General features: G+C 32.4%; 2 protein-coding genes across 4 annotated transcripts; one reads left to right on the forward strand and one right to left on the reverse strand.

The window, feature by feature from the left end:
- Window positions 1–6,612: 6,612 nt before the first annotated feature.
- Window positions 6,613–9,090, reverse strand: LOC121206137 (uncharacterized). Its single transcript, XM_041076454.1, has 2 exons — window positions 7,650–9,090; window positions 6,613–7,423 (listed from the first exon to the last, which is right to left on the reverse strand). The coding sequence occupies exon 1, from the start codon at window positions 9,072–9,074 to the stop codon at window positions 8,361–8,363; it is 714 nt and encodes a 237-aa protein (XP_040932388.1). The 5' UTR covers window positions 9,075–9,090; the 3' UTR covers window positions 6,613–7,423; window positions 7,650–8,360.
- Window positions 9,091–10,246: 1,156 nt separating this feature from the next.
- LOC107889217 (L10-interacting MYB domain-containing protein-like) lies at window positions 10,247–23,834 on the forward strand. Of its 3 annotated transcripts, none has more exons than XM_041076453.1 (4): window positions 10,247–10,588; window positions 11,681–11,731; window positions 22,577–22,924; window positions 23,025–23,834. In XM_041076453.1, exons 3-4 carry the CDS (start codon window positions 22,577–22,579, stop codon window positions 23,700–23,702), a joined length of 1,026 nt encoding a protein of 341 aa, XP_040932387.1. In that variant the 5' UTR covers window positions 10,247–10,588; window positions 11,681–11,731; the 3' UTR covers window positions 23,703–23,834. The 3 variants fall into 3 exon arrangements, with proteins under 3 accessions (XP_040932387.1, XP_040932386.1, XP_040932385.1); XM_041076452.1 differs by having other exon boundaries at window positions 10,247–10,584; XM_041076451.1 differs by lacking the exon at window positions 10,247–10,588 and adding an exon at window positions 10,595–10,792.
- Window positions 23,835–25,124: the final 1,290 nt, after the last annotated feature.

Genomic DNA, 25,124 nt, shown 5'->3' on the forward strand with positions numbered 1-25,124 from the left:
TCATATTTATCTCAGTACTCTACTCCTTCCGGCCCGTATCCACCCATGTACTCAACTCCTCCAGAGCCGTATCCACCACCGTACTCTACTCCTTTCGGCCCATATCCACCGCCATATTCTACTCCTTTCGGTTCATGTTCATCGATGGCGTTTAAGACATATGATTTTTCGTCTATGTTTCACACACCCCCACAAACAGATGAAGAGAACGTTGATCGCCGTAGTCGTCCGCAATGTGAGCTTCGGGCTCCACAAAAATATACCCCTATAACCACACCATCAAACCATCAATTTTAGGGGGTTTTGTAATATAAATAACTTCCTTTTTTATGTAAATTTTTTTTGGCATTTTATTTATCAATTTAATTTATTTTTGGCAAATTATGTAATGACTATTTATGTAATGAGTTTTTTATCATTTAATTACAAAGGAGAGTCATCATTCCCCCGGTTGAAGAATGTAATTATAATAGTAAATGAAATACATAATAAATCTGAGTTAAGTATGTATGAACACAAATAGTCATGCTTCACCCGGAGTAAGCATGTAAATTGTATATAAACATGTGCTTCGAAGGCGAATTTCGGATTTGCTTGGGTTGAAGTACATAATTGAAAAAAAAGAGGAGTATTAAAAACAATCAATTTTAAAATGCTTAAAAAATCCATTTAATGCTACTCGGCGGGACTTTTTCTTCCAACATGTAATTAACAAAATCTTAATTTCTATCCGATCGTGACGATTGTCCAATATGGTAGTTTCGGAGCAGGCATTTATTCCGATTATGACCGAGTAATCTGCATACTCCACACAACTTCCCATCGGATTTCTCTCTAATTTCCATTTCGTTACGGATTCTAGATGATTGCGGACGACCTTTTGGGTTCCTACGCAACCCTTTGTGATACGGGGTTGCGCGCGGACCAAGATCGAGTTGCCAAGTCACGAGAAACTCCTACGAAAACCCTAAACAATTAGATCTGAAACGAAACAGAAAATTAAAAGATTAGATTTTTGAATTTTCAGATCTGAAATAAAATCTCCAAATCAGCAAAGAATCAAATTGAGAATAGAAATAAGTGTTAGGGTTCTTGAAACCCTCAAGGAGATTGTGATTCTGCCCAATTGAACACCATGATAGTTTTCCCCAAATTTCGACAATCTAATTTCACCCAAAAAGAGTATGGAAAAACCCTAGAAATTGGGGATTTTTGGGCTGATTCCTTAAGATAGAAAAAGGCTGAAAACACAATAAGAACAGAAAATAGATTAGATAATGATTCAGCACAAGTAGAAATAAAGAAAGAATTGACAGTAAGAAATTAAAAGATAAGTCCTAAGAAGCCTTGAAATCTCGAAAGATCTCACAACTCCCTTCAAACGGCTCTAATCTCCCCTCCAAAGAATATCAATGGCAAGAAGAAGGTTGAAGATGGCTCCCACAATCACAAGATTGTTAAAACAACTTCTAAAGAAAACTCAAGAGAAAAATCTTGGAGAAAACTCAAAGAAAATTCTGCTCTCAACAAATCTGAAATTTTAATAATAATGATAAGTGTTTAACAAGGTGGACAGCCATGCCTTTAAATAGGCCTTATAACTAGTCCTAATCTAATTAGAAAACTAAAATAAAAAAAACTCCTAATTATTTTAATATGGAAATTCGGTCAAAGGTCATTTTATCTGGGACTCTTGGACTGAATATTGACATAAAAATTTAAACTAAGTAAATAAATAAATAAAAATAAAAATAAAACTTTACAACTTGGGCCACTTTGACAATTGGGCCTGATTTTCAACTAAGTATGGACGGATTTCTTGATTGGGCTGGGAATTTGCTTATTGGGCCTCGCCTTCAAGAATTTGGGCTTTTGTGACTCGTATCATTCCCCCCTTCCTCAAAAAGATTCGTCCTCGAATCTGAAAAATCAAATGAACTCGACTTTCCTCTATCGAACGGAACTAATGGCAATTGAGTCCACTGAAAAGAATAGCCATGAGATAGTAAATAGCAACGGAAACAAGCTTGTAGTCCAATCATAAGCATAACAGAACAGGTATAACGCATGTGAATGGACATATTCAGATTACCATGCAAACAATCTAATTTACTCACCACTGCCTCGTGAAATATTTGAAACAAAGATGGACATGTTTTAAGGCATTCAGTCGTCTCACATTGTTCCCACAAACCATGAATAAATTGCGAGTAATAAATCAAATGGTAAACATAATCGTCACAAGTAGGTATTTGAAAAGATTCACATGGTTCACAGAGTTGCATAATCATACCATGCATTAATCGACAGTTTATAGATTCACTCACACATGCATTATCAAAAACAAGAATCTTTTTATCAACCATCAAAACAGATAGATCATCAATAAATAAAATAGGACAGTCAAGCACGTTTCGATCTAAGTGTTCATCAACACGATCTTTATCACTATCCGAGGAGTACAAAAGTGTTTCAAAGGTTTCAAGCATCTTACCTCGATAAGCAGAAGAATAAGGGTCGATTTTACCTTTTTCATTTAAAACAAACCTTCGCTCATCGGGGGCATAGTGTAGTCGAATCTTCGTTGTTGAGTTAACGTTTGTCAAATGGAACTCAAACTTCATGTACAACCACATAAACTGTTTAAGGCACGAATATAAATTGAAAACAAATTTGGAAAATTTCGTTACCTTATTCTCCAAAACAGATTTGGACAAATTCGAGGATTTTACACAAGGTAAATCAAGAGCATAACAAATCACGCTTCTTTTCGTAATGACTTTATCAACCACAATCGTAGAGTAACAATTAATCGGATCAAAATGAGGGGATCTTTTAAGAACTAAGTCACCAAAAGTTTTATCAATAATTTTCAAATCTGCACTGGACTCGGTTTCTAAAATTTCCTTACCTCGCTTACCTTCGGGATTGCATCTATAAGCTGGTCGATTTGGGATTGAAGCTCCGGGTACTAAGTCAATTTGATGTTCTATCCCTCGTAAAGGTGGTAAACCTTTAGGGGCCTCACTAAAAACATCCTCGTAATCCTGCAAAAGAGATTGAAACACACTAGGCAAATTTTCGTTAATGTTAGATAAAGATAAATAATTTTGCCTAAACCTCACAAGGATACAAGGCTGTTTATTAAGTAGGGCTCTCTTCACATCTTTTTTGTTGCCAAAAGATTTTTTCCGCTCATTTTACCACTAGAGGATTCACTCACCTTTGGGCTTTTTAAATTTTGACTTTTTCCACTACTATTAGCCTATTTTCTCTCTGTCTTTTGTACTTGCTCTTTCTCCCTTACCCCCTCACAAAATTTTATCATCCTCAATTGATCTTTATATACATCAGTAGGATTTAAAGGAGCAAAAGTGAATTTCTTGCCTTTAAATACAAGGGAGTATCGATTAAGTTTACCTTGGTGTGTAACATCGTGATCAAATTGCCAAGGTCGTCCAAGGAGCAAGTGTGCCGCATGCATGGGGACTACATCACACCATACGTCATCCTCATAATTGCCGAGTTTAAAAGTGACCAAGGACTGTTTCGTAACTTTAACTTCAGAACATTCATTAAGCCACTGAAGGTGATATGGCTTAGGGTGTTTGGTACAAGGCAACTTTAAAGAATCCACCAAATAACTACTCACTACATTCGAGCAACTACCACTATCAATAATGAGTGAACATAAGTTACCTTTAATAAAACACCGAGAATGGAAAATATTGGCCCTTTGGCTATCATCATCTTTCATCTGAATGTTAAGGGTTCGACGAACTACAAGGCATTGAAAATTAGCAAAGTCCCCTTCCTTTGGTGGTTCGACCAACTCGTCGCCATTAACACTGTCATCCACAAGGTCTGGCATATCTGGATCTGTATTATCAGAGTCGGAAGTGTACTCACCGTTATCTTTTAGAAGAAGTAATCTCGTGTTAGGGCATTCTCTACTATAATGACCACGCCCTTTGCACTTAAAGCATTCAATCTCACGAGTCCTCTTCGCACTCGAATCACCTAAATTGGGTTGCTTAGAAGGTGTTTGCGTTTTAGCAGGAGCCCCTTTTTTCCAATCTGATTGTTTGCTTCCATTACTCAAAAAAGACTTGTTAGTAACAAAAGGTGGTTTTGAACTCTTAAAATCAGAATTGGAATTGTTACCTCGATAATATTGTGAAGTAGAGAAGGACCCAAACCTTTGTTCCTTTAATTGTTGCTCGATCTCAATGGCTTTGTGAACTGCTTCTTCCAAATCAATGTAAGTTTGTAGCCTCAATGTATTAGCTATCAGCCTGTTCAAACCATCAATGAATCGAACCATAGTTGTTTCTTCATCTTCCTCCACATTAGCTCTTTGAATGAGCATCTCCATCTCTTTAAAATATTCATCCACCGTCCTACTACCTTGGATAAGTCTTCTCAACTTTGTTTTAATTTCTCTATAGTAGTGAGGTGGAATAAACCTTTTACGCATAATCTGTTTCAACTCATCCCATGTCGAAATCTCACCTTCATAATTCCGATGGCGGTTTACCCCAAGTTGAGTCCACCAACTTAATGCATAATCAGAAAATTCCAGTGTTGCTAATGCTACCTTTTCATCATCCGGACATTTATAATACCGAAACATGAGTTCAATCTTAGATTCCCAATCACAATAAGCGTCAGGATCATTCTTACCACGAAATTGGGGAATTGTGAATTTCGGTTTTGCCAAAGAAGGTTGTCTACGATCATGAAAATCGTCATCCATTCTAGGGACACGTCGAGGGCCGCGCCTATGGGGCTGGTTATTCCTATCTTCCCTGATTGGATCTTGATATTGAAGTTCTTGATTCATTCGTACCTCATTCAAAGTAGTATTCAATGCTTGAAGGGTAGCATTTATTTGTGTGATTGCAACAGTGTGTCATTCTAACTGTTGTTGGACTTCCATAAGTGTATCATTATTATCACCTTTAGACATCTTCAAAACCTGTAAAAAATAAACACTCAACACTCAAAAATAAAAGTTAGCAAACCTCACCATTAATCACTCAAAAAGAAAAATCAAATTCTCAATGAGGTCGAATTCAATCTTGTGAGTTCTTTATCAGAGTTTATATCAACCAATTAGAGAGTGTGAACCAAACTACCAAAGAATCCTAATTTGCACTAGGATGCCAAAAACTGACGAGACACCAATTGATTCGTGTTGTACCGAGGAAGAATTGGGCACACGTTTAAATCCTACTAACACAAAAAACAAGAAGGTGTTAGATATTGTAAAGGGAGAATAAAAAGCAAACAAATGAAAACCTACAGCTAAGAATCAATAAAAATTGTTGAAAACAGAAAACCCGAAAAACTGCGGAGTAACTTGACAACTTCGTTCGAGGTGTTCCCGATCTCAAAAAATCACAAAATTAAATCTGGAATGTCTTCAAATATTGAATTTTTGATCTGGAAAATTTGGGCACCAAATTCAACCCGCTGAATATTTTTTTAATTTTTTATTGGATTTCGTCTTTTTTCAATTTTTTGACTTTTTCGACTTATTTTTTTGCGGGAAATATTTTTGTATATTCAATAACAGTGCCAAAAATATGTATGTAAAATTTCAGATCAATCAGAAAACGTTTACCCACTCAAATTAATTTTTTTTCGAAAATTTTTCTGGGTAAAACTGCTGTTTGTAATTTAAAAAATAGAGATCAGTTTAGAAATCAACCAAGAACACCCAAAACGCCCAAAATCTGATACCAAATGATACGGGGTTGCGCGCGGACCAAGATCGAGTTGCCAAGTCACGAGAAACTCCTACGAAAACCCTAAACAATTAGATCTGAAACGAAACAGAAAATTAAAAGATTAGATTTTTGAATTTTCAGATCTGAAATAAAATCCCCAAATCAGCAAAGAATCAAATTGAGAATAGAAATAAGTGTTAGGGTTCTTGAAACCCTCAAGGAGATTGTGATTCTGCCCAATTGAACACCATGATAGTTTTCCCCAAATTTCGACAATCTAATTTCACCCAAAAAGAGTATGGAAAAACCCTAGAAATTGGGGATTTTTGGGCTGATTCCTTAAGATAGAAAAAGGCTGAAAACACAATAAGAACAGAAAATAGATTAGATAATGATTCAGCACAAGTAGAAATAAAGAAAGAATTGACAGTAAGAAATTAAAAGATAAGTCCTAAGAAGCCTTGAAATCTCGAAAGATCTCACAACTCCCTTCAAACGGCTCTAATCTCCCCTCCAAAGAATATCAATGGCAAGAAGAAGGTTGAAGATGGCTCCCACAATCACAAGATTGTTAAAACAACTTCTAAAGAAAACTCAAGAGAAAAATCTTGGAGAAAACTCAAAGAAAATTCTGCTCTCAACAAATCTGAAATTTTAATAATAATGATAAGTGTTTAACAAGGTGGACAGCCATGCCTTTAAATAGGCCTTATAACTAGTCCTAATCTAATTAGAAAACTAAAATAAAAAAAACTCCTAATTATTTTAATATGGAAATTCGGTCAAAGGTCATTTTATCTGGGACTCTTGGACTGAATATTGACATAAAAATTTAAACTAAGTAAATAAATAAATAAAAATAAAAATAAAACTTTACAACTTGGGCCACTTTGACAATTGGGCCTGATTTTCAACTAAGTATGGACGGATTTCTTGATTGGGCTGGGAATTTGCTTATTGGGCCTCGCCTTCAAGAATTTGGGCTTTTGTGACTCGTATCACTTTGTCTGGGAAAAGCTCGAATGTCGTCGAAGGAACCTCCCAAGTAGATACGTCAGGAAGTATGGGAAGCTCATTCTCCCATACACGCAACGTGCGTTCGAGGGTATACACTTCATCGATAAATTGATCTACATTGAGCGAGACTTTAGCACAAGCTGCTACAACATGTGCACAAGGATAATGAAGTGTCTGGAACCTCCTACAATCGCACCGTCTATTTCGGAGATCAACTCCATAGGACCTAGGTGGTATACCGGGTCGACGACCGATGGTCTCTGTAAAGCGAAACGTATCATTAAATCGTGAATATACTTCTACATTCATCGACCTCGTCATCCGACGGTTTGCAACCATTGCATCCCTGACATATTCGACAAACACATGTCCTGCCTCCATCTGGTTGACTTGTTACTGACCCATTCTTGGCATCAAGGTAGCCAACCTGTAGAATGTAGCCGAGAAGACAGATGAAATCTGAAGATGTCGTGTTTTCAATAACACAGCGTTGATGCCCTTCACCAAGTTTGTGGTCATTTGACCGTAACGAAAGCCCTCGTCAAAACTTTTAGCCCGTTGCCACGGCTCCATGGTACCCAACCATTGTCAAAAAGATGTGTTCGTTTGACCTTCCATGTCATTCTCAAGTCGAGTCATTCTTTGCCGGAAAATGTGTAGCTCAAGCTCGTACGCTGTGTATGTATTAAGAAAATATAAGTTACAGTCTCATCACAAAAAATTAGGTTATATATTGAAAGGATAATGTTATTCTTTACCCATTTTCACAATTTGTCTCTTCCAGTATGCATTCTTATAATCTCGATAGAAGTTAGACGCAATGTGCCATATGAAGTAAACAGATCCCCACGGTACACTATATTAGAGATGATGCAAATATTATCATTACTAATAACATACCTCCACAGGTTTGTAAGGAAGAATTCCCACGACTCTATATTCTCTTTATCTACAATGGAAAACGCAATCGGGAGCACGTTATTGTTCCTGTCCTGAGCAATCGCAAGAAGTAAGATCTGTGTATATTTACTATATAGCCATGTCCCATCTACTTGCACAAACGGCTTGCAGTGGGGAAATGCACGTACACATGGATCAAACGTCTAGAACATCCATTGGAAAATTCTTTTTCTCGGTTGTAGTTGGTCATCCGGGCCGTAATAAGGTCGTGTCTGCAACTCAATGGTAGTCCCTGGTACGTACTCCCTCATAGCGGCAATCCATCCCTTCAACTCATTATATGATGCATCGAAATCTCCGTACAATTGCTCTATTGCCATCTGTTTAGCTATCCATGCCTTCCGTATGACACTCGAAACTGGAATCGTGCCTGTATTTCGGCAATCAGTACCGAAACTTTAATGGTCAGCATGTCTTTAATCATTGGCATGATGTACGTACAGATGGTTTTGGAATCAAGTTTTCGATGATCTTCTGTCATACGTGATGAAGTGCATCTGTTAGGCCCAACAAATTTTCGTTTCTCTCACATCTGCGACTTTTGGATAAATGCAGCTCGTATCCGCCAATTGCAGCCTTCCGCTGACTTCTAACACTCTCTAATATATAATATCGGTTTAGACACGACGGCTTTATAGTCTACTGATATATTCATACTATATCGTTAATGGAAAATACGCACTCTTCCTTATTTTTAAATCTCTGGCCCACGAACAACTCCTCAGGATCAGAATATACGATCATCCGATGAGCAAATTGTATTTCAGGGTACTCTGGGAACTCGGCTACATGCGCCGCATCGGGGTCTATCCGAGACATGTGTGCCCTAGGATTATTATGTATCACAATACGACAAATCTGGTTCCTGACTGAAGACGCATTAACATTTACTTCTCCATTCACGCCTTCATCGTCAATATCATCTGGGACCTCATCCACGTCGAGATCACTTTCACTATTGACTTCATGATCAGAAGGATCACTACTATGGTATACATCATCACCAACCACAGCAGTCTTGGGTGCAGCATTAAGATCAATGTCGATCCCATGTATAGTTGATTGACTACCAACGTATGATACTGGAACCACCACACACTGTTCTTGATCTCCATCTTCTTCACCTAATGGAGTGGGATCTTTAGTTTCCTCCACACCATCTAACTCAGCAAATAACTGAATCGGTGCATTTTGGTTGCTCCAAGTCCCACAATAAAGAGCGACCATTGTCTCCACGTCTTCATCATCTACAAGTTCTATTTCGGTGAATTTTATGGGATCCGTCGAAACTGGAAACTTGTAGAAAAGTTTCGAGATCCTTCTCCCACAACGTTTATAAATTTTTTCACTAATTTTTTCCTTCATATCATCAAAAGAGATATTTCTATTGAATCTCATTGCTACTTGTTTGCGACATTCAAATATACATCCTACGCTTGTTGTCAAAATTTTTCCATCAAAATAAACGCATACGAAAAACTGATTCTCCATATTCAATACTAGATCTGTTAAAAAAAATTCAAAATTCTCAAAATAGTTTCGAATAGCAAAAAAGTTACATAAAATTTTTAATGCAAAATTTTTCATTCAGAAGTTAACAAAATTATTAATCTAACAAACTTTTAAATAATAAAATTTCTAACAAAATTCTACATTCTATTTAAAAATAAATAAATTAAAATACCTTATCCTTCTTCTTACTTTCCTTTCTTTCCTTCTTCTCCCTCTCTTCTTACTTCTATTTTGTTGCTAAATTTTCTTTATGTTCTTCATCTGATTTTCGGGGGAATATATAGGGAAAAAATTAAGCATTTGGACCCCACCAGTTGCGCCTACCAAGAAGGCACAACTAGTCGCGCTTGTCAAATAAGCTCAACTAGTTGAGCCTGTCAGATAGGCGCAACATGTATATATACTTTTCCCGTCTATATACACGGGTTGTATAATAACCCGAAAAAATATATATAATAATAATTTTTTAAACGAAAAAAAATTAATATTAAAAAAATTGATTGCGCCTGTCAGGTAGACACGACCTAAAAAAATATACTATTTTCGTAATTAATCTGACTGACAACCTATTTTCGTGTATAAATTTTTTTTATAATATTTAGGTAAAAAATCCCGTTTGTCTGAATATCTATTTATTGAATGAACCAAAAAAATCTATTTATTTATTCATTTATATTTTGCACTTAACATATTATTGTTTTTACTTTTACTAAACTAATTGCCACGTGACAAAAAATTATTTGTGAGCGTGAATAGGGGCAACAATTAGGGGCAAAAGAAATTTGTTCCTCCACACCCATTCATGCGTTGTCACAAGGTTGGACGATAAATCTTTTTCGAGGGATGAGGAAAAATACAAGTATGAGGGTCCAATTTTCAGCGTAAGAATAAGTTGGGCTTAACCTTTTACAAAGCCCATTAGTTAAATCTAAAAGATCTTGTAACTTCGAATGGTTTTGGAGCATTCTTAGAATTGAGAAAGAATAACAATCTCAGTTTCAACACAATTAAGAACACAAATCTTAGTTTATATTCACAAATTTGATTATTTTAAATTTAAAGAAAATTAAGGTTATAATTCTAAAAGACCTTGGTTTAAGATCAAATTTCTTGAAGCGAGACGTACTTGAATAATCATCTACGAGCTAAATAGAGTTAAAGACTTGAAGAAAACGAGCTCCAACAATCCATATTAGGCCTCTTTTGGTTTACCAGTGAAGGCCAGTGTGGTGCAGTGAGGGATAGTAAACTCACTGGTATGTTGTTTGGTTCAACAGCACAATGCAGTGAAAACTTATTTTAGCCACACTGATATGCTGAAAACAGGCTGGAGGATTCAGCTGCAGTGAAAGCCAGTACAATTGTAGGTATTTTTTTGAGACAAACATACCTATACTTTTATTTATTATTTTACCATTTTAGCCTTGAAATTTAAATTAATTTCTTCCCCAACCACAGTTGTTTTCAGATTTAGGAATGAAACAGCCATTTTCTTTTTCATATTTGAGAAGTAAAACACTAATTTCTCCCCTCTTTTTTGCTTTGTTCTTGGTTGTAGCTGCTTTTTGAAGGTATTTTCATTAATTTCTTGTTATCTCTAGTTCTGGCTTCTTCTACTCTTCTTTGTCACAGTTGTTATTATTATTACTATTATTTTTTAGAACGAAACAACCATTTTCTTTTACTTTGTTCTTGGTTTAGCAGTGTTTTAACACTGATTTCTCCACTCTTTTTTGCTTTGTTCTTGGTTGTGGCTGAGGTATTTTCATTAATTTCTTATTATCTCTAGTTCTGGCTTCTTCTACTCTTCTTTGTTGTAGTTGTTAGTCCTTTTGACTATTGATGTTAAAGTAGTAGATTAATGATCTAATGTTTTAGAAGTGCATTTGGTTAAATCTTTGTCTGTTTACTGAGAAATGTGAGGTTAAAAAAAGAACTTTTACCATTTCTGTTTTGTTATTATTGCACTCAAATTTAAAACTCTGAACAAAAAAAAATGAGCTTAGTTAAATTTGGAGAATTGAAAAGAAAATAGACTTTGGCCTTGATGGGGTTGAGTTTTTGGAAGTACATACAAATAATTCTTTGTTTGTTTGCTAATAAATATGAGGAAAAGCAAGATGAACTTTTCCCATTTCTGTTTTCTTCATATGAGCCTATTTTGATTTTCTTTGGCACTCAAATTTGAAGTCCTGAACACCAAAACTAAACTTAGTTGAATTTGGTTAATTGAAAAAATATATGGGAACTGAAAAAAAAACAAGTCCTTGTTGTGTTGATGGGATTGAGTTTTTAGAAGTGCATTGGGATAAATTCTTTGTTTGTTTGCTATGAAAAGTGAGAAGAAAATGAACCTTACAATTATATAAATTATTTGTTTGTTTGTTATGAAATGTGAGAAAAAAAAGTGAGCTTAGTTCAACATTCAATATTCTGTTCTTATGATTTGTGTCTTGCAGGTTGGAGGCTCTGAGGTGCCTACTTCATTTGTTAGTGTAGAAGCAGGCAAGGTATGTATTTGAAATAGTGAAACTTGTCTAAAATCGTGTAACTGCAAGGAAAAATGTAAAATCTTACCTACAAGTTTGATGTCTGTGCTATCAACCAACCATTGTGCCCCATCTTTCTTAAATCCTGTGAAGTCTGAAGTAAACTCTGTTTTATGGATCAGCCTCCTAAAAATGAAAACATATCAACAATTTTAAGCCATTTCTATAGAACAAAACAAAAGTCAATCCTATCAAGTAGTATCACCATTATTAAAGACATCTGATATTGTCATGCTTCAAAAATACTCTTGATAGGAGCCCACTCAACTATATTCGCTTCATGCATATGTAAATGCAGACAAATGAAAGTCATTACTCCGAAACAAAAGTCATTTCACATGCATAGTTCATGCTTTTCTAAGCTGATCATGCTAACTTTCATAAGCTTAAACACTAGTAAAAGTCATTACTCCAACACTTTCAATTCACATTTACAATCAGTAATCCAAATATACCACATCTAGAACAATTTATCAATTTAAATTATATTCAACAAGTACTATTAAAATTTTAAATCTGAAACTAAGAAGGAACAAAGATTTTTATTACAGAGAGATAAAAAAAACCAAAAGAAAAAAGAGAAGAGAGTGGAAGGTCAAACTTTATCAATGGCATGGGTTCTTAAAAAATTATTTGATAACAAAGTAGCTTCTTTTTATTGGGAAATCTGGGTATTCTTTCTCAAGTTTACTGAGAGAGAAAGAAATGGCAGTAAGTTTTTTCTTCTTTTAACTTTATTGTGTTTTAGTTTAATTTACAGTACTTTTATGTTTGTTTCCCGAGAAAATTTCAAATAAGCTGAGAATTATGGAATTCATTTTATCAAAAACTCTTGTTCTTATTATTTATATCTAAATTTTTATCATAAAAACTCAAATTCCATAGCTTTCTAAACTATAGCAGATTATCAATTAGTCACTATAACAAAAATTATCAAGTGGGCTTTGAAGAGAATTAAGCAAGGAGTTCAAAACTACCAAAATGTAACAAAATTAACTAGAAATTCACCTTGAATTTTGATCTCAAATTGCCGAAATTTCAAAGCTTTTCTTCTCCAACATTCGGCTCCCCAAAAGATGAACATGCAAGCACTAACATTTTTGTGTTTTGTTTTATCAATATTTGAGTTATTACTAATTTACTATATTAGCCTTTCTAATTGATTTTAAACCGGCACATATAGCATGGACATATACGGCAGTCATCAAATTAAAAGGGTTATTTACCAATTAAGTACTTAAAATCAGGGTTATTTACCAATTAAGTACTTAAAATCAATCTTCACTAATAATTTCATCTTAACAATCTCCAAATTGCCGTCTATGCTTTTGTCTAAGGTTAATTTACAACATAAGCACTCAGACTTATAAATCCAATCCAATTCAGCACTAAAATGAATGCATGCATGGCTTTCTAATTTTTATGTTTTATAATACTTACAATAATAATTATCTTACCAAAATAACCTTAAATAACATATAAAAAAAAATCATGCATAATGCCATTTAAACTATTATTCTACTGTCCATTACAACTAAATGGTTTAATAACCATGCAAACACTTTAGTAAACACTTTATGTAACGTCCCCTAACCCTATATCGTCTCCGAAATAGGGTTACGAGACATTACCAGTCAGTACAGTCTAATTCCGGTCATTAATTAAAATAAATATTCACACACATCCTAGTTTTAAGATGTCGTCCCTTTAATGGGCCCTCGCGATCCAATATGAACAGTGAATTCAATTCGGGACTAATTAGAATCACTACGAGTTTTTAGTAAATTTTAAAATTCATACTACATACCGTTGACAACCATAATTTACTTATTTCATCAATACTTTTACAACCTAAATGACTCTCATTAAACATCCTAGGTACATGTCATTATCAATACTCAACATACTTTACCTCATTGAATTCGGGATCGGCCTGAGATGCTGATTCAACAGTCTAGCCTTAACTTAACCTGCGCACGGAAACAAACCGTACGCTGAGTATACACTCAGTGGTATTTCTATAATCCGAACACTTAAACAATTATAAAACTTTTTAATTTATATATATTGAACTATTCAAACTCAATGAGTATTCAAACATCCACTTTCCAACCATTGTTTTGGTCTACTTTAAATTTCAAATCATTTATTAATTTCAATAGCAATTAATCAATCAGTAATGTTCATTAACAATCAGAACAATTATTTATTCAGTACCAGTCACTTATTCGGTAACAATGAATTATTCAATAATAACCAGTTACTCAGTATCGATCAATTGATCGGTTATCCAGTAACAGTCAATTATTCAGTAAAATCAGATATTCAGTAACAATTAAGTTATTCAGTAGCAGTCATTCATTCAGTGACAATCAGTTATTCAGTAATGATCAATTATTCAGTAATATTCAGTTATTCAGTAACAGTCTAATATCCAGTAACAGTCAATTATCCGGTAACAGTCAGTTATTCAGTAATAATCAGCTATTTTATACCTTTATTTACCCCTATTAACATGACTCGGACTCAGACGGATACATGGATCTAACCAACACACCAGTACGACACATAGTGCCTCATCGGCCGAAGTCGGAACAGTAACAGTAACAGTAGCAGTACGGTACACAGAGTACCTCATCGGAACAAATCTGGAACAGTAATAGTATGGTACACTGAGTACCTCATCGGAACAAATCCGAAACAGTAACAGTAACAATATCCGACACACAAAGTGCCGAATCGGTAACAGTAACGGTAACAGTAACAGTAGTCGGCACATAAGTGCCTGATCAGTAAGCCGACAAAAACCCGTACTCTTTCATATCCTATGGCATGCCAACTATATCCGACTAGCCCGACTAGTTAATAGGGTATTTAATTCACTTTTTAGTTTTCAATTAATTCATATTTTAATTAATTATTTTTTTTTTCAATTCAATATAATTCTATTCACTTTTCACTAATAAATATTCAATTTCACAATAAACACATGTTCATAATTATTTCACCACATTTTCAAATCAAATCATTTCAATAAAAACACAATACCAATAATTCATACTTTAATTATTTACCATAACATTCAATTAAAATACAACAATTATTAATTAAATTCACCCTTCAATTTCAATCAATATTCATTTTATTTCAAATAATTTAATCAATGCACCTACCATACATAATAAATAATAAATTCAATAATTAAATATTAAGTTCGGGTTATAGAAATACAAACCGTAATTTTTGAGCTAACTCCCGTTGACTTTGTTTTGTCCTTTCTTAACCGAGATTTCCGGTACCACATTGACTATTTAAGCTTCAAGCATCAAACTTTCAATTTTCACTTTCTTCTTTCTTTTCTCCTTTCTTTCTTTCTTTCCCTGCTTTTCGTTTTGCCTATTCTGTTTCTATTTCTATTTTTTTTTCTTTATTTCATTAAACCATTATATATATAATATAATAACCTAACAATTACCTATTATAAAAATCTATTTAATAACAAATATTCTTTTAACATTTGTATCCATTTATAATATTAGACTTGTCTTTCACTAATGTATTTATTATATAAATATCTTTTACTTAATAATAATATATAATTTAATAATATACTTATATAATAAGTAAATGTACATGTAATTTACAAAATACATATACTAATATTACACATGTCACTATACATACCATACACTTGTCAACTTTTTATTTATTTTTCACATAAAAATCTTATAATATAATTATTTAATTAATAAATTCCTTTTATAAATAATTATATCTATTAATACTTAAATACAAGCATTCCAAGTGTATGTATTTTTTTTATTAATACACTTGTACCCAATCATTACCACACATTTGTTTTACTTTTATTTATTTATCATATAATATTAATTTAATAATAATAAATACACTAATATTTACTTAAATAATAAGCAAATACATACATGTATTACAAATGTGTGTATTATATTTATTACACTTGTATTTTATTTTTGCCATATACTTAGCACTCTTTTTGGCTTATTTACTTATTTAGTCCTTTCAATTTTCTTTATTCTATAATTAAACTTTCACACTTCATTCAATTTAATCCTTTTATCCAATTATCCTTAATTTAAGCTAGTTTACTTAATTAAACTTTAATTAGCCACTCGATTAACTTTGTAAATATTTTTAATAAATATTTACTAATCCATTTTTCAGAAATGGAGACCCGAAAATACACTTTTTCGGTAACGGTAAAATTCGGGTCATTACGATTCTCTCCCCCTTAATAAATTTCGTCCTCGAAATTTGCCTAAAAGAGAGGTGGGGGTTCAATGATCTCACTGTTTCTTTCGATTCCCGTGTAGCTTCCTCAATATTATGACTTCATTTCTCAAGCTAGTATCTCGATCGGTTCTTCTTCTTTATACTATGAATCAATTCAAATTTCAATATCCCTTGTCAAAGTAACATATGGAAGATCTGATTTGCATCATTTGAACATCATATCCTGAAAAATCCCATAAATTTTTCATGCCTTCAGAGGTTAAACCATCCAATATATTTCCAGTCCGATCTTTCATAGATTCACGTAACCTAACAGTACGAGAACTCAATATCCTGATGTTTCAAATTCACATATGATTTCTGTTTATCAAACTATTTCAGTCTATCTCGAATCACTTTCATTCAATTTCCATATAGAATTTTCGACAATCAAATACTGCTTTTAAACTATCTCGAATTATTTTCATTTTTCTTTAGTCTCACGAATCAACCAGCTCTGTATATTCTTTTCTCACAGTATTTAATCAGATCCCATGCAGTTTTATATTCATAATCATTCAGAACTTTATACAGTGCTGAAAACTGTTATCACGTACCCAGAACTTCTTGTACTTGTTCTATAATCAGAGTATAAACTACGTATCTCAATCAAAAATAATAGAAACCACTATACCATGTAATCTGATATTCTCAGAAACCTATATTTTAGACAATTATTAAGTAAGAATTTATTCATACCCGAGTAAAATATGCAAACCTCGCCATACCTTCGACAATTATTCAAATATCATCTTTCTTTTTCGAAGATAAAGATAATTCCAAGTCAATCCCATAGAGATTCTATCTCATTTCCATTCTAATATCATTACTGATTGTAACAGTTCTGAATTCTTCAGTACAACTTCTGTTTCTAAATAGCAGACAATCATCAAATTCAATCTGAAATTTTCAATCAAAATTATTTGTTCCCTATACCCATTTAACCAGTAACTCATTATCACCTTTCTGAACTTTGCAGACCTACTGTAGAGAAGTAAGTTTAACCTTTATTTCAACTAGAATTGAACGATCATCAGATAATGACAATCGAGTGTTCATAGCTCATAACACAAAGCAAAACTTTAAATTCTGAGTATTCATAACTCCATTTGCTTTTTCTAGATGATATTCAATTATCAAATCATGATCTTTTAGTGCAAAGACAATAGCTACCACTTCCGAATCATGTATCAAATAATTCTTCTCATATAATTCTAACTTTCCAAAACATAATTCATTAATTTTCTTTCTTGCATCAAAACACTGTTATCCCTGTAAATCACAAGTTTCTTCACCGGATTTCAGACTAAACCAGAACTAATGCTTCAGTTAACTGAGCTTTCAACTAATCAGAACCTTGCTAAGGTCTATTAGATCATTCCAATTCCACATCTTTCTGTAATAACCGACTAGTTTTAGAAAACCTCTGATTTCAAATATATTTTTCACTATTATCCCAGTCACAAAATCTATAGCACATTCAACTTCTTCAATCAACAGTAGTTCGGGCAACTTTTTTGGAAACACATTAGAATTCTCTTGCACTATCGTCACCGATTTAAACCTTAACTTAAATACTTTAATATTCAATACATAAAAAAGGTAAATACCATGACCCATTTCCGGCATATATCTATGTTGGCATGTTCAATATCACAATAGACAATTAGCTCAATCTTCTCTGATTCAACAAAACATTTCATCATTCTAACCTTGCAGTATAATATACTTTTGCTTATAATTTACCACCATATCATGCAGAATTAACCATTCCATTCTTGAGATTATATCAAACAGTAATAATATCAAATCGATCAGAAAACAATAGTATCATTTCAAACAGTTCTTGCAAATCTTATTAACCCATAAATACTAATCCGAAAAATTTAATGCTTCAACCAAAAAAAAAATTCAGCAAACTCAACAGACAAATCTTTAATAGATACTGAACTTATGTAATCATAGGAATAGTCAAACCAAGATCAATTTAAAATAATCATATTAGTGTCGATAAAGAAAAAAGTACCTGTAATGACATCTGGTAGAGATAAATCTTCTTATATACAATTAACATATACCCTGGCTGATGTTCATTCTCCAGATTTTACAGTGAAGTCATTTGTCACACTTCGGCTTTCACTCGTATTTCTGAGATTACAGGGTAACCTACCTCTGATAACTGCGTTACTCGGTCTTGAATTCTAAATAATATCTTTTCAACTTTCTTTGAGCAATCGTTAAAATAATAATCAGAAGAATCATATCTAATCACATATTCCACTATTTATTCTACATTCCTCAGCTTTTTGTCTTCTTTTAAACCACCTTCAAACCATTTGTACCTTACAGTTTCTATCGGAATATACCCTCTGATATATTTATTCAATCAAACAAATTCCCTTCATACACAGTTACGGTTATATGATCCTGTTTAAGCTTCAAGAATTCTGTACGTTTCTGATCAAGAAATCTCTGACTGATATATATATATTCTTTCAGAACTCATCTCAGAAAATTTCCAAATAACCCTTTCTTAATCACAATATAATCAATTTTTCTACCACTGATAACCTAAATCTTTTAACAGAAATATCATACATTTCTAACATTTAATCGGTGAATAGAACAATTCATTTACAATCCCGATAATATTCTCTAACCAGATTTCAGTTCTTTCAAGATCATTCTCAGCTGTAATTCTCAATTCATCCACACCATATATATACATGTACAGATCATTAACAGCAAGTAACTTACCCGTTCAGACAAGCTCTATACCTTGAAACACTTCGGGAACCGATTAAGAAACAGGAGAGATAGATACTGTAGCAGATACAATTTCTTCTACTCATTGAAGAACGTCAGTTATAATTCTAAATAATTATGTATCATTTCTTTTTCTATTATTTCATCAGTCATCATTCAGTAATTAATTACCCATTGAGTTAATACCCAGTGTTGTTGATTCAGTTTTCATCTAATTCACGAAACTATTCGTCTCTAGTATACATTTCATAATCAATACCATAGATATTTTCGTCTAACATTTTCACTACAAAACACAGACAAACAAATATATCAGCATCCGATCCCGATTCAATTTCGACTCAATTATGGCATGTACCTCTAGACTCAATTCTGAGCTCGATTTAGTCTGAGAATCGGCTAAACCTAAATAGCTCTAATACCACTAAATGTAACGTCCCCTAACCTTATATGGTCTCCGAAATAGGGTTACGAGACATTACCAGTCAGTACAGTCCAATTCAGGTCATTAATTAAAATAAATATTCACACACATCCTAGTTTTAAGATGCGTCCCTTTAATGGGCCCTCGCGGTCCAATATGAACAGTGAATTCAATTCGGGACTAATTTAGAATCACTACGAGTTTTTAGTAAATTTCAAAATTCATACTACATACCGTTGACAACCATAATTTACTTATTTCATCAATACTTTTACAACCTAAATGACTCTCATTAAACATCCTAGGTACATGCCATTATCAATATTCAACACACTTTACCTCATTGAATTCGGGGTCGACCTGGGATGCTGATTCAACGTCTAGCCTTAACTTAACCTGCGCACGGAAACAAACCGTACGCTGAGTATACACTCAGTGGTATTTCTATAATCCGAACACTTAAACAATTATAAAACTTATTAATTTATATATATTGAACTATTCAAACTCAATGAGTATTCAAACATTCACTTTCCAACCATTGTTTTGGTCTACTTTAAATTTCAAATCATTTATTAATTTCAATAGCAATTAATCAATTAGTAATGTTCATTAACAATCAGAACAATTATTTATTCTGTAACAGTCACTTATTCAGTAACAATGAATTATTCAATAATAACCAGTTACTCAGTATCGATCAATTGATCGGTTATCCAGTAACAATCAATTATTCAGTAAAATCAGATATTCAGTAACAATTAAGTTATTCAGTTGCAGTCATTCATTCAGTGACAATCAGTTATTCAGTAATGATCAATTATTCAGTAATATTCAGTTATTCAGTAACAGTCTAATATCCAGTAACAGTCGATTATCCGGTAACAGTCAATTATTCAGTAATAATCAGTTATTTTATACCTTTATTTACCCTTATTAACATGACTCGGACTCAGACGGATACACGGATCCAACCAACACACCAGTACGACACATAGTGCCTCATCGGCCGAAGCCGGAACAGTAACAGTAACAGTAGCAGTACGGTACACAGAATACCTCATCGGTAACAGTAACAGTAACAATATCTGACACACAAAGTGCCGAATCGGTAACAGTAACGGTAACAGTAACAGTAGTTGGCACATAAGTGCCTGATTAGTAAGCCGGCAAAAACCCGTACTCTTTCATATCCTATGGCATACCAACTATATCCGACTAGCCCGACTAGTTAATAGGGTATTTAATTCACTTTTCAGTTTTCAATTAATTCATATTTTAATTAATTAATTATATTTTTTTTTTCAATTCAATATAATTCTATTCACTTTTCACTAATAAATATTCAATTTCACAATAAACACATGTTCATAATTATTTCACCACATTTTCAAATCAAATCATTTCAATAAAAACACAATACCTATAATTCATACTTTAATTATTTACCATAACATTCAATTAAAATACAACAATTATTAATTAAATTCACCCTTCAATTTCAATCAATATTCATTTTATTTCAAATAATTTAATCAATGCACCTATCATACATAATAAATAATAAATTCAATAATTAAATATTAAGTTCGAGTTATAGAAATACAAACCGTAATTTTCGAGCTAACTCCCGTTGACTTTGTCTTGTCCTTTCTTAGCTGAGATTTTCGGTACCACATTGACTATTTAAGCTTCAAGCATCAAACTTTCAATTTTCCCTTTCTTCTTTCTTTTCTCCTTTCTTTCTTTCTTTCCCTGCTTTTCGTTTTGCCTATTCTGTTTCTATTTCTATTTTTTTTTCTTTATTTCATTAAACCATTATATATATAATATAATAACCTAATAATTATCTATTATAAAAATCTATTTAATAACAAATATTCTTTTAACATTTGTATCCATTTATAATATTACACTTGTCTTTCACTAATGTATTTATTATATAAATATTTTTTACTTAATAATAATATATAATTTAATAATATACTTATATAATAAGTAAATGTACATGTATTTTACAAATGTACATATACTAATATTACACATGTCACTATACATACCATACACTTGTCAACTTTTTATTTATTTTTCACATAAAAATCTTATAATATAATTATTTAATTAATAAATTCCTTTTATAAATAATTATATCTATTAATACTTAAATACAAGCATTACAAGTGTATGTATTTTTTTTATTAATACACTTGTACCCAATCATTACCACACATTTGTCTTACTTTTATTTATTTATCATATAATATTAATTTAATAATAATAAATACACTAATATTTACTTAAATAATAAGCAAATACATGCATGTATTACAAATGTGTGTATTATATTTATTACACTTGTATTTTATTTTTGCCATATACTTAGCACTCTTTTTGGCTTATTTACTTATTTAGTCCTTTCAATTTTCTTTATTCTATAATTAAACTTTCACACTTCATTCAATTTAATCCTTTTATCCAATTATCCTTAATTTAAGCTAGGTCACTTAATTAAACTTTAATTAGCCACTCGATTAACTTTGTAAATATTTTTAATAAATATTTACTAATCCATTTTCCAGAAATGGAGACCCGAAAATACACTTTTTCGGTAACGGTAAAATTCGAGTCATTACACTTTAATTAATAAACCACATACAATTCGATCCTATTAAAACTGCCCTCAATATCTTCATAATTTGCAATCATATCCTTTTTAATTAATTAAGCACACAAACCTTAAAATTTAAACACGAGTTACCTGTCAGTGTTAAGTGTTTTAAAAAGCACACGATGTACTCCTCTGGTAATTTCTTAGAATTATTGAGTTCTGACCTTTAAGGGCATTGCAGGTTCTGTCACTATATGATATCTGAAGATGAAATGAAATGTTATGATTTTATTAAAAAATATGAAAATTTAAATCTAATAATATTTGCAATTAATTTTTATCAAATTAACCTTAAAACTTGAATTACATACTAAAAAGTTGGTACTGCCACATTAAAAAAAAAGTCAAACTTAGGTACCAAATGATATATTAAGTCTAAAATTTATTTCCAAAACAAGTTATATAGTACAATTAGTCTTTGTTTAATTTTATGAAGCATATGATAATCAATTATCCTTTCTATATCCTCATAATTGTTTACCATGGATCTTTGAGAATTTTTCTTTACTGTTCATCTTATGGCTTTCATCTTTTTGTGATGTGTTATTCTTAATTTTTTTATGAAACTATATTATTATATCTAATTATATATTTATGGTTTTATGTCGGTTGACATTTAAAATCAAAATAATAATAGATGGTAAAGACACGAAAATTTGTGGAGGGAGATAGTACCTTAGCAACAAAAGCTGTTTGGGATGATGAGTTGACGTTGATATTTTGTGAGCTTTGCGTGAATGAAGTCAATGCTGGTAATAGACCAACAACTCATCTAAACTCAAAAGGATGGGAAAATGTCGTTGCTCTTTTTCAAGCAAAAACACAAAAAAATTATGGAAAACCTCAATTGAAAAACAAGTGGGATACATTAAAAAAGGAATGGAGGTTATGGAGGGAGTTGCTCAAGGAATCTACAGGTATTAGATGGTGTCCATCTAAAAAGACGGTCGATGCTACCGAAGAATGGTGGGCTGAAAAAATACAGGTTAGTGTTAACTTTATCATTATTTTAATGCATAAAGTTTAGTGAAATTAATAATTTACAAATATAAATATCTGAGTATAACATTTAAACTTTTATGTAGGAAAATCCTAATTTTAAAGGATTTAAGAAGAAAGGAATTGAACCACGATTGAATGATTTAATGTGGCAAATGTTTGGTGGCATTGTAGCCACTGGAGAGAATGCATGGGCACCTTCGTCTGGTGTTCTTCCAAGTGGGGTTCCTATGGGAGATGATACACCTAATGAGGAATTTGGTGATTCAGATGAAAATAGTAATGAGAATGAAAGCATCCTTCCTAATGAGGTACCATCAAACCCTCATCGTGAAACTCCTAATCGAAGAAAGGAAATACTTGGGGTTGTACACGGTAAAGGAAAAGAATCAAGTTCAAGTAGAAAATCATCAAGAGATTCATTGGCTACTCATATTGAGAAATTGTGTGAGAGTATGGCTAGTCCAAGGAAGTCAGTGAATGAAATTGTTTTTCCTCACTCTGAATATACTATTTCAAATGCAATGGATGCTTTGCGTGATTTGGGAGATGAAATTCCAAAAAAAGATGAACTATACTATTTTGCCATCAAAATGTTCCAAATACCGGTGAAACGAGAAGTGTTTTTGAACTTAGATCCAGATGTTAGGGTTTGGTGGCTTCGACGTGAGTATGCTGGACAAAATCCAATTGCATCATTTTCATCCTTGGTAGCAACATCCTCCTTTCCCTTCCAACCATACCATCCATCACCTCCACCATAAGCTCCTTAGAATTATTATTGTAATATAACTATGCTATAACTATGCTACTTTTTTATATGTAAAACTAATGTATGATCTACTTTTTCATATGCAAAACTAATGTATGATCTACTTTTTTATATGTGAACCTAATGTATGATATACTTTTTTATATGTAAAACTAATGTATGATCTACTTTTTTATAGGTAAACCTAATGTATGATATTTTTTATGTTTGGTATTTTTAGCTATGCTTTTATTCAATTTTTTATGTTGTATAGAATGTCACAAGTTATTAATTTATTTTCATTTGATTACTTTTTCAGGTTATGGATGAATTTAACAATATGTATAATAGTTTCTATATGAATTATGATACCCCTGAATTAAGTGAAGAAGCTCAACGAAGAATAGCCACAATTGTTACACAAGTTGAGCACAACAATTATCATGAAGAGGAAGAACAAGTGTTAAGCAGTGTATTGCTACACCATGAAACTTATTTCACTAAGCAACCGTGTATGGATTCAAATTATACAGGTCAAATGTGGGTGGACGAAATATTAAATGGGTATGATGATCGTTGTATGAATAGTTTTAGGATGCCAAAAAATATATTTCACAGCTTGTTGCATGATTTGCAAACCAATTATGGCTTAAAGCATGGGAATGTATCTACGATGGAGAAGTTAGCATTATCATTGTATATTCTTGGAAATAGAGAATCAAATTCAAATGCAGCAGAACGATTTCAACGATCTGGGGAAACTGTTAGTTGAATTTTTACTGATATGTTACATATATTTGCTCGAATGGGAATAGACACGATTAAACCCACTGAAGGTCAATTCGAGGAAGTACCGAACCATATTCGACATGATACAAGATATTGGCCTCACTTTAAGGTAAAATTTACACAATCTTTATATTTTTAAAATATAAATTATTTCTAACTTTTATCTCATTACTTGTATTTATTTTAAAGGATTGTATAGGGGCCATAGATGGAACACACATAAAAGCATGCATTTCGCATTCTTGTCAAATACCTTATATCAGACAGAAAGGTGAACCAACTCAAAATATTATGGCAGTTTGTGACTTCAATATGTGCTTGCTTTATTTTTACATTTCCTAGTTGGGAAGGAACAGCACATGACAATAGAATTTTTTTGCAAGCACTTAGAAAACAAGAGTTAAAGTTTCCACACCCTCCACCAGGTTGAACTTTAATTTTTTTAATTAATCTTTACATAAAAACCAATATTAAAATTTTTAATTTTTTTTTAAACTTGATATTATGTTTTACTTTTTTGTAGGAAAATATTATCTTGTCGATTCAGGATATCCACAAATGGCAGGTTTTCTAGGTCTATATAGGGGGAACGATATCATTTACCTGACTTTCATTGAGGTAATCATAGAGCATCTGGAAAAAAAGA

Source organism: Gossypium hirsutum, chromosome A09 (genome assembly GCF_007990345.1).
Source record: "Gossypium hirsutum isolate 1008001.06 chromosome A09, Gossypium_hirsutum_v2.1, whole genome shotgun sequence".
NCBI classification, from domain to species: Eukaryota; Viridiplantae; Streptophyta; class Magnoliopsida; order Malvales; family Malvaceae; genus Gossypium; species Gossypium hirsutum.

Coding starts and splice junctions, on each gene's coding strand:
- LOC121206137 (XM_041076454.1), bottom strand. CDS start 9,074: ATGAAGGAAAAAATTAGTGAAAAAATTTATAAACGTTGTGGGAGAAGG.
- LOC107889217 (XM_041076453.1), top strand. CDS start 22,577: ATGGTAAAGACACGAAAATTTGTGGAGGGAGATAGTACCTTAGCAACA. Junction 22,925..23,024: donor GGTGGGCTGAAAAAATACAG/GTTAGTGTTAAC, acceptor ACTTTTATGTAG/GAAAATCCTAATTTTAAAGG.